Raw genomic sequence first — 9,862 nt, forward strand, 5'->3', positions numbered from 1 at the left:
TAGCAAGACACCCTACATCCCTTTCAAACTTCCGCTAAATTTCTGACAAAGGATATGTTGGAACCCCCAATTTCCATTATTAACTCCCGCTAAATTATCATTCAACCCTGATACTAGACAAGAAAAGAGAATGTTTTATCCACTTCTCTTTTCAATACAGCAATTTTTAACCTAACAAAATGACCATGTGTCGGTAAAACACAAGGCAGAGGTTTTCCCATGGGCATTCCATGTCATCCCATGCCATGGCAATGCAATGATTACGCATGGCCGCATCCATGCACGCGCAGGCCAGGCATGCCATGCTACCATGGCCCACATCAATCATGATACCACCACATACATGGCATAGGGCGTATTTCTTTCTTTCTATCTCTAACGCACGCCTTTCTTAACCACCTAAATTTAACTAGGCAGTAGATTTCTTGTCACAAACCAAAAACAAACAAATCTCCGCACAACCCAGCTGAAGTATTACTTACATTGTAGTGCATTACGTTTACTGGTACGTTTGTTTCTTCGTAGAGTTATTTCGTCATACAGTTTGCAGTTGTCCTGTGGGTTTTTAATGCTGGTGTCAACTGAAGGCAGTGATACTGTGTGTTGGTTTTTACAGCTATTATACCCTGCATTCTGCTAAATCCAGCGGTATAACTTGTGATGTGGGAGAAGGGCGGCTCTCTTTGTGGAGGGGGCCGAGGACAAGACATCACCAGGTGAAAAAGTAGTGGAAAATGGCGGTTTATTTTTTATGTTTGTGTTGTTTCTTTCCGCTTAACTGCAGTTAAGTTTAAAATGGTTTTGTGTTTCTTGCTTCTTTTCTGTTGTTGCAGGGAGGGGGAGGGGTGGTGAGTGCTGCTAAGTTTGATTTCGAAGGCATTCAGGCGGTTTTCTTATTTCTTTTGGGTGGGTGCTTGAAGTAGATGGCAGTGATGAATAAGGAGGGGAAGAACAGTATGGATACCAGCAAATATGTGCGTTATACTTCTGAGCAGGTGGAGGCTCTGGAGAGGGTTTACAGCGAGTGTCCCAAGCCTACTTCTATCCGAAGGCAGCAGCTCATTAGGGAGTGTCCTATTCTTTCTAATATTGAGCCCAAGCAGATTAAAGTGTGGTTTCAGAATCGCAGGTATCTGATAGATCATCGTTTTCTTTTCCAGATGCCTGGATGACAATGTTTGTGTGTACCCAACTTGTTTTAGTCTCTCTTTACTTAAGAGAACATTGAACCCAAGTAAAAATGTGGGACATGTGCATTTTTTCTGTGGTGGGATTTGAGCAGCATGCGTTGCCTTAGCTGGCCCGGCTAAAAATTTCAAACATAGCTGCAGAAATGGTTATTTGCACTCGTAGTCTGTAGGTGCCTGAAAAATGGCATTAGGGCGGTACCCTTAATTGTGTTGCTTGTTTCAGTTGTAGTTCACTTGAGAATGAGTTCAAGTAGATTAAATTCTAGTTCCATGGTAACCGTTTCTTAAATGTAGGGCTATTATCCTGGTTGGGGGCTTAAATTGCGCAGCGAAGCTGTCAAAATGGATGCAGGTGTTTTCTTTTATAGGTATCTGAGTGACCTTGTTAGGGTATAAGCTCCGTCTCATAATTCCGTTGTCGTGGGATATGTATTGTTATAGACTTGCCCTTGGAATGAGAGTGCCATATCTCTCTGGTACCTTTGTGGGTAACTTGACTCTTGTATCTTTGAAATTCTAAGTCCCTTTCAATGTTGCCACGGAGTTGAAGATGTTTCAGTTTCTTTCTGTACGAGGGTTTTGTTGTTGATAACAGGTATTGTTTCCCTGATGAATTTTTGAGTCCCATTGACTTTGGTGATGTAGGTGTCGAGAAAAACAGAGGAAGGAGGCATCACGCCTACAGACTGTTAACAGAAAGCTGACTGCGATGAACAAGCTACTCATGGAGGAGAATGATCGCCTGCAGAAACAAGTTTCTCAGTTGGTGTACGAGAATAACTATATGAGACAACAGCTGCAGAATGTAAGAAACAATCCTCAAGGCAGCATTCATGCTATTTTTCATTATTTCTGGCATTATATACGATCAGAGATCAAATGCATATAGCGACCTCTTCTTTCCATGACCAGCCGATATTTTCACGTGAGAGAAACCACAATAAAATCAAATAGAAATGGGTGCCTTAGATTTCCTCTTGAGAGAGACGACTGTGCTGTGGATTTAAAGTTTCAAGTAGAGTGAGTTGTAGTGATCTGACATGTACATTGTTCACCTCAGGTCTTAGAAGTGACTAAAAAATCTTATAAATTCACTTTCTTTCAAATTAAACCAAATGCCTGAGATCATATTAGCATTTTACAGGTTTTCTGAACTACTTACAATGCCTTCCAAAATTTAATCATTATATTCCCGTGGCTGATCCAACAAAGGTCATTAGTGTTTAACAGAATACTGATCATAAGTCATCAGAGTATTTTGCATGTTGCTTATAATTTTGTGTTGCATCTTTGGGAGGGAATGTGATTTAATCATTTGCCGAAACAGAAGTTTTGATGTTTCGCTGAAAGCTAACAACTGTGATCAACATTATGTACGTGGATACAATTTTGGGAGTCTAGAGCTCGTCCTCATTTTTGAGGATTTTGGAACCAAGGGTTTAGTTGTTGAATAATTTGGGTTCCAATTTACTCTTGATTCCTCTTAGGCCATTTTCGGACTAAGATTCATGAATAAAATCAAAACATAAACTGCCAATCAAATGATCTCAGTTGATCTGGAATTAGAAGATACAAGCTCTAAGTCTGTTCAGAACTTTAGGAAACCATGCATTGAATAATGATAGCTATCAATATTCACCGTAGTGTGGTGATATGAGAGAGCACAGGGAACTATACTAACCTTACTCAATGCTACAATATGGATCTGCTCTTTTGTTGGAACAGACGCACTCCAATTTGGCACTTCCGTGTTTTAGACATCCAAAAAGTATTGTAGATGGCCTGTTAAACAATTTTATTGAAATTCTATACTAAAAGTCTTAAGAAAATTGGTTTTTGTTGGTTTGGGATATGCATACCGTGAATGGACAGTTTGAGCAATGAATTTGAATGTGATTCAGCAGTATGACTGCATACTTATTGACTTATGCCATTTTGCAGGCATCTGTGGCCACCACAGATACAAGCTGTGAGTCTGTGGTGACTAGCGGTCAGCACCAACATAACCCAACACCTCAGCATCCCCTCAGGGATGCTAGTCCCGCTGGGTACGTGCAACATGCTGAATTTTGGAATTTGTAATTTGTTTTTGTTTTTTAAGAAATTCTGGTTGGCAGAATGGTGAATACTTATTTCTATTACTTGGCAGACTCCTGTCTATTGCAGAGGAGACCTTGGCAGAGTTCCTTTTAAAGGCTACAGGAACTGCTGTCGATTGGGTCCAGATGCCTGGGATGAAGGTTTGTGACAATATTTTTTGTAAAGGCTGATTTTATGCTTGCTAGTGTTTGTAATCAATGTTGTTAAAAACTCTGGGTTTTCTCTTTTGCAGCCTGGTCCGGATTCGATTGGAATTGTAGCTATTTCTCACAGTTGTACTGGAGTAGCTGCTCGTGCTTGTGGTCTTGTAGGATTGGAACCTACTAAGGTGAGTGCCCAATAGAATTTTATGCATGCCTGGTAATGACTAGCTTGTATGCCACTGACTGAATAAGTTCATTCAGGTTGCAGAGATTCTTAAAGATCGCCCATCTTGGCTTCGGGATTGCCGCTGCCTTGATGTACTGACTGCCTTTCCTACTGGAAATGGTGGAACCATTGAGCTTTTATACATGCAGGTAAGCTATTTCCTTGCCTTGCCTTCCTTTGATTCTAATAAAATTAATCTTTAATGTTGGGGTCAATGAAGTAACATTTCCTATCTATATTTTCTATTGCAGACTTATGCCCCCACTACTTTAGCTTCTGCCAGAGACTTTTGGACTCTGAGATACACAACAGTGTTGGAAGATGGCAGTCTTGTGGTATGTGAGAATTGGAAATCGTTTACTAAAGTTCAACACTCTTTTAAATATCCACTTATCTTGTTCAACATCACACCCCCCCCACGAGCAATATAGGTTCCAGTAACTAATCACTAATAACTTGTTATGTTTTGAAAGGTTTGTGAAAGGTCCTTAAATAGCACACAAGGAGGTCCAAGCATGCCACCTGTGCCACACTTTGTGAGAGCTGAAATGCTTCCCAGTGGATATTTGATACGACCTTGTGAGGGTGGTGGTTCCATAATTCGGATTGTTGACCATATGGATTTAGAGGTACAGATTGTCTCTGAAAGAGCAGTGCCTCATTGTTTATTTGTCTCTCTTCCACGTTTGCTGAACAATATTTGATTTTTTTTCTTTCACTGAATTGAATTTTCTAATGTTTCAGCCTTGGAGCGTACCTGAAGTGCTGCGTCCTCTATATGAGTCATCCACTATACTTGCCCAAAAGACGACAATTGCTGTAAGGATGGATGCCAATATTCAGATTTTGTTATTACAATCAACCACTTGTTTTCAAATGTTTTTACTAATGTAAGTCTGAATTATCAGGCACTTCGCCGTCTACGCCAAATTGCACAGGAGGTTACAGGTGAAGTAGTTTTTGGCTGGGGTAGGGAGCCAGCTGTTCTGAGGACATTTAGCCAGAGATTAAGCAGGTAATGTAATTCATCAAGGTTGGCACCCTCTCTCATTTCTGAGTTCTGTTGTTTGAAATCTAATGCATTCTTGATTAATGCAGGGGTTTCAATGAGGCTGTGAATGGTTTTTCGGATGATGGTTGGTCTTTGATGGGGAGTGATGGGATTGAGGATGTGACTATTGTTATTAATTCATCTCCCAGCAAGCTTGTTGGATCCCAAGTTAATTCTTCAAATGGACTCACAACTTTGGGTGGTGGCATCTTGTGTGCTAAGGCATCTATGCTCTTACAGGTTCTTTTCACACTTTGGTGCTAAGACCAATAAATTTCTGTTACAGTTTGAAATGATGGTCATTATACTACTTTGATTTAGTTGATGGATAAATTTCACATGTATGTACAAATAGAAATATTTTCCCACGGGATTTACATTATACAGTAAAGGATATCAATCTTAATGTGCAGAATGTCCCTCCAGCATTACTGGTTCGCTTTTTACGCGAACATAGATCAGAGTGGGCAGATTGCAGTATGGATGCTTATTCAGCAGCTGCATTGAAGGCAGGTCCTTATGGTCTTCCAGGATCAAGGTCAGGGGGATTTTCAGGGAGTCAAGTGATCCTCCCCCTAGCACATACAGTGGAACATGAGGAGGTATAAAATCACTGAGGTTTTTTGGCTTTTGGTTTTTAAATGTAGCTTTTTCTGTATTTTACAAGATATTGAATTCTGGGTAGTTATGGGCTCTATCTATTTGCAAAAACATTTAGTCCCTGACAAGATTACAAATGCAGTTTTTGGAGGTTATCAAACTGGAAGGACATGGGCTAACACAGGAAGAAGCTGTCTTGTCTAGAGATATGTTTCTCTTACAGGTACTCAATGAAGAACTTGTAATTTTGAATCCATTAACATCCCGCCATGGAAAATTTGCAATCAACAAATATTAACCTTACCTTGAGAGATTAATAGGACAATTATTGTGGCTCTTTCAATTGATGCAATGGGAACTTGTAATGGACAGCTTTGCAGTGGAATTGATGAGAGTGCAGCTGGTGCGTGTGCCCAACTGGTGTTTGCCCCAATTGATGAATCATTTGCTGATGATGCTCCTTTGCTCCCTTCTGGTTTTCGTGTTATTCCTTTGGAATCCCGAACAGTTGAGTCCATTCTACAAGTTTTTATCACTAGGAGCACTGATTTTTCAAGTGTGCATTAAAAGTAATGCTAACTATTATGGAATACCTATAGAGATTCAATTAATGAAAAATGCACTATTATTTTGGAATATCATGGAGACTAAATTTCTCTACATTCATGATTCAGGATGTATCTGCTGGTGCAAATCGTACATTGGATTTGGCTTCTGCTCTGGAGGTTGGATCAACAGGAACTAGAGCCTCTGGTGATTCTGGAGCAAACTCAAATTTGAGATCTGTGTTAACTATTGCTTTTCAGTTTACATATGAAAATCACCTGAGAGAAAATGTGGCTGCTATGGCTCGACAATATGTTCGTAGTGTTGTAGCATCTGTCCAGAGGGTTGCAATGGCACTAGCTCCATCACGGTTTAATCCACATATAGGGCCAAGGCCACCTCCAGGCACTCCAGAAGCTATAACTCTAGCACGTTGGATTTGTCATAGCTACAGGTAAGGGTAGGGATCTCTGCATGCAAAGATTACCTTTTAGTATAGGTTTTTGGGCTTCATCATGCAATGACATTTTGCACTAGAAACTGAATCTGTCATATGTTGCCAGACTTCATCTAGGTGTAGATCTCCTTCGTGTTGATTGTGAAGCAAGTGACTCTTTACTTAAAATGCTCTGGCACCATTCAGATGCAATCATGTGCTGTTCATTGAAGGTATGAATTGCATACAAAAACCATATCACAGTATCGCTATGCATTTTCACTCTTTTTTATCAGTCAAATACTGAACCTGGTTGTAATGGTGGCCAATGTGCAGTCACTACCAGTTTTCACATTTGCAAATCAGGCAGGCCTGGATATGCTAGAGACCACACTGGTTGCTTTGCAAGATATATCATTGGACAAAATACTAGATGAAAATGGACGCAAAAGTCTTTGCACTGATTTTACGCAAATTATGCAACAGGTATTTACTCTTATTAATTTGTTGGTCACCATTCAACTTGTGTGATATGATCTATATGCTTGTTTTGTTGACAAGACTGAAATTGAAGTTATAATCTTTTTCTAAACCTTAAACTGATTTCAGAAATCATGTTTGGACAGGGTTATGCTTATCTACCTGCTGGGATATGTGTTTCAAGTATGGGCAGGCCTGTGTCATATGATCGAGCCATAGCTTGGAAGGTTCTCAATGATGAAGACAGCACCCACTGTGTGGTTTTCATGTTTATGAGTTGGTCTTTTATGTGATCATATTGTTAATGCAGCATAGTAGATGGATTCTCAGTTTTGTGGAACTTTAAATTATCAGTTAAGTTATCGTCTTATAAGCTTGTATAGCTAAAGACTAATACTTCTGCACTTAAAGAACTGGATGGTGGATTGCCAATGCAGCACTGTGGTTGCATTTTCTTATATTTGAAGACTCAGCTTGGAAAGAGAATTTTCATGAAACTGCAATGTTTTGCTTTCAGTTATATAACATAAATATGACCTCTATTTATCTACCCATGGTTTTCTGGTACATGATAATGGTTAAATTTGGATGGGTGAATGAAGTTGGGATCACCTGATATATCATTTCCTTAGTAATTTACCAGGAGCTTTGGTTGCATTGCTATTGATTAGTTGGATTCATCTCAACTTAGGGTTCATATTAACATGACAACCTATTTTCTATTTGCAATTAAGTAGCTGCATTTTTATGTACTTATAGGTGGTCAAGATGCATCTTATAATTTAATATGATTAAATGTCATATTCCATTCCTGTCACTGGGTTTATGAAAATCATTTTTGAGAGCCTTAATTGCATTATCTTGTTGGTGATTTTCACGCTATTAGTTGAGAATTTGATTCAAAAAAGAAGCTGAACTTCTGCTTAGATTGGTATTTGGCAGCTTACTGATGCCACTTTTTATTTGAAGTGAGCTTTATCTAATGGCAAATGTAAGATTATAGCTTATGAATATGTCTCGCTACTAAATCCTCTGATTGTAAAATAGTATAACTTTTGATTGTGTTGAAACAACTTTCTGCTTTAACATGAACAAACACTGACAGGAATATTGCATAATGTTTACTATTAAGGATGAATATCAATCAGTGATGCAACTCGTTCTTATTGGACACGAGTGATTTGGGCATCACTACGTGAATGAAACATAGGAGTGGTTTGATGTGGAATGGACACTTATTTTCCTAATCCTCAGATTTGTTGACTTCATTCTTTTTGAGCAGGATGCTTAATGCGATAGTGTAAAATTACCGCAATTTTGTACCAGTGAAGATCTAGTAATTTGTGATCTACTCTTGAATATTAGTGCTCGCCATTTCTAATGGGAATGTGTTCAGTTCACAAGGTCTGTTGTGTATTTCAAGAAATTTTCTTGATGGAGCAACACTCGAAATGACTTTTCCTGACTCATGGACACAAACAACTGGGCATTTGAAGGTCTTTGGCTCTCCAACTCGTTTAAGGAACACATTGTCCATTCTCACCTAATGTCCTATTTTGATTGAGATAAGTTGGTTTTGAAGAGACTAGATCCTGTACATGATGTTCCACTTTGTTGCTAAACCAAGAATTTATTAATCTGAAAATATGGAAATCTGACGTTGCTTATTTTGGATTGGATTGTGTATGGGCTTTTGCAATTACGAATTAGATTACATCTTATGATCCATGATCAGTATGGTAGAGAGCTTACGGAGAAAAATAGTAGAAATCTAGTTCATACCCAAAATTGATAGAATGTGAAGTCCTGTGTTTTAAAGAGAGATTTGAGGTTTATCGTCGTAAGTTACAGAGTCTGAAGGAAAAAAATGTTGAAATCTGCTCTTAAAGCCCACTGATGATAGAATGTGATGGCTCCAAAATAAGTATAAATGAGTCTGTCCTTGTATCCAGTGTGGCTACCAAAATTTCTTCGCGAAGCAAGTAATGATAATATCGACAATTTATCTGCTGCATTTTTCTCTATTGTACGATACTTACACAATTATATACGAGGGCATTTGTCCATCGAAATCCAATTTAAAAGCTAAGAAAATAATGTCATTTGTGCAAGATGATGATAACTAGGATAATTGCCATTCAAGTAACTAAATTTAACATAAAGGAAAAAGGTAACATCAAACGTTAGCTTTTGTAATTATTCGATTGATCATGGTTGACACTAGATGCCTAGTCTCTTTCACTTTAGACAAGAAGAATAACGAGTTTGTACCACTCATTGATTTTGTTGTTAAACGTCATTCATAGGTATCATTTAAATTATTATAAGATGATAAAGAGTTTGGAAACTACACAAGTTAGCATCATTTTTTAATGCAATTGGTTTGTGCTCAGTCATTTTTGTGTATTAACAGCTTTTTACAGTTTGGCCTGGATGTTTTGGACGAGAATTTTAAATTTCCGTAGACTTTTTGACATCATAAAACTTTGATCCTAATGATAGAAATATGAATGTGGGAGTATAATTTTCTTAGTCATCATTTCAAGTGGCTTAAATTGTGCCGTAAGGATTTTTTTTTAGAGGAAAAGGTCATCAGACAAACAAAATTATCGTTTTACCTACATTTTTAAAGACAATTATAATATGTTATGGACCCATGAGAAATCAGTTTTTAAATATGAAATGTTGTAATTAATATTTGATTATAATATCAAGGAGATAATATGGATTATAAAATTATAGAGAGGCATTTAGATTTCATTGTTTTTTTTAATGTTAGTTGAAGAAAAGGACTACTTAAAGAGATAGAAGGGGAAAAGTTGGGGATAGGAGGGTGGGTGTACACAAAAAGGAAAAAAGAAAACAATAACTAAAAATAAAGTAAAAGTGAAAGAGAAATAATGAAAATAAACAAATAAAAAGGACAAATTAAACTCAAAACATATAAGCAAATAAACCCACAAAATTGAAAAGATCAAGAGAAACAATTGTGATATGGGGGGCTTTCTAATGGGTTGTGTACACAAAATGAGAAAAAGGAAATATTAACCAAAAAAAAAATATAAATGAAAGAGAAATAAGGAAAATAAA

At 37.8% G+C, this 9,862-nt stretch overlaps 1 protein-coding gene across 1 annotated transcript; it reads left to right on the forward strand.

The window, feature by feature from the left end:
* The first annotated feature begins 377 nt into the window (after nt 1-377).
* Nucleotides 378-7,322, forward strand: LOC149528875 (homeobox-leucine zipper protein HOX32-like). The gene is made up of 20 exons (XM_089809642.1): nt 378-505; nt 617-716; nt 834-1,129; nt 1,836-1,995; nt 3,132-3,238; nt 3,340-3,430; nt 3,523-3,618; nt 3,695-3,808; nt 3,911-3,994; nt 4,133-4,288; nt 4,404-4,478; nt 4,568-4,674; nt 4,758-4,950; nt 5,124-5,312; nt 5,453-5,533; nt 5,683-5,817; nt 5,985-6,310; nt 6,420-6,525; nt 6,629-6,778; nt 6,919-7,322. The coding sequence occupies exons 3-20, from the start codon at nt 924-926 to the stop codon at nt 7,063-7,065; spliced, it is 2,523 nt and encodes an 840-aa protein (XP_089665768.1). The 5' UTR covers nt 378-505; nt 617-716; nt 834-923; the 3' UTR covers nt 7,066-7,322.
* The last annotated feature ends 2,540 nt before the right edge of the window (nt 7,323-9,862 follow it).

The sequence above is a fragment of the Cupressus sempervirens genome, chromosome 11 (assembly GCF_028749045.1).
Source record: "Cupressus sempervirens isolate cs-2001-9-10 chromosome 11, ASM2874904v1, whole genome shotgun sequence".
Lineage (NCBI taxonomy): Eukaryota > Viridiplantae > Streptophyta > Pinopsida > Cupressales > Cupressaceae > Cupressus > Cupressus sempervirens.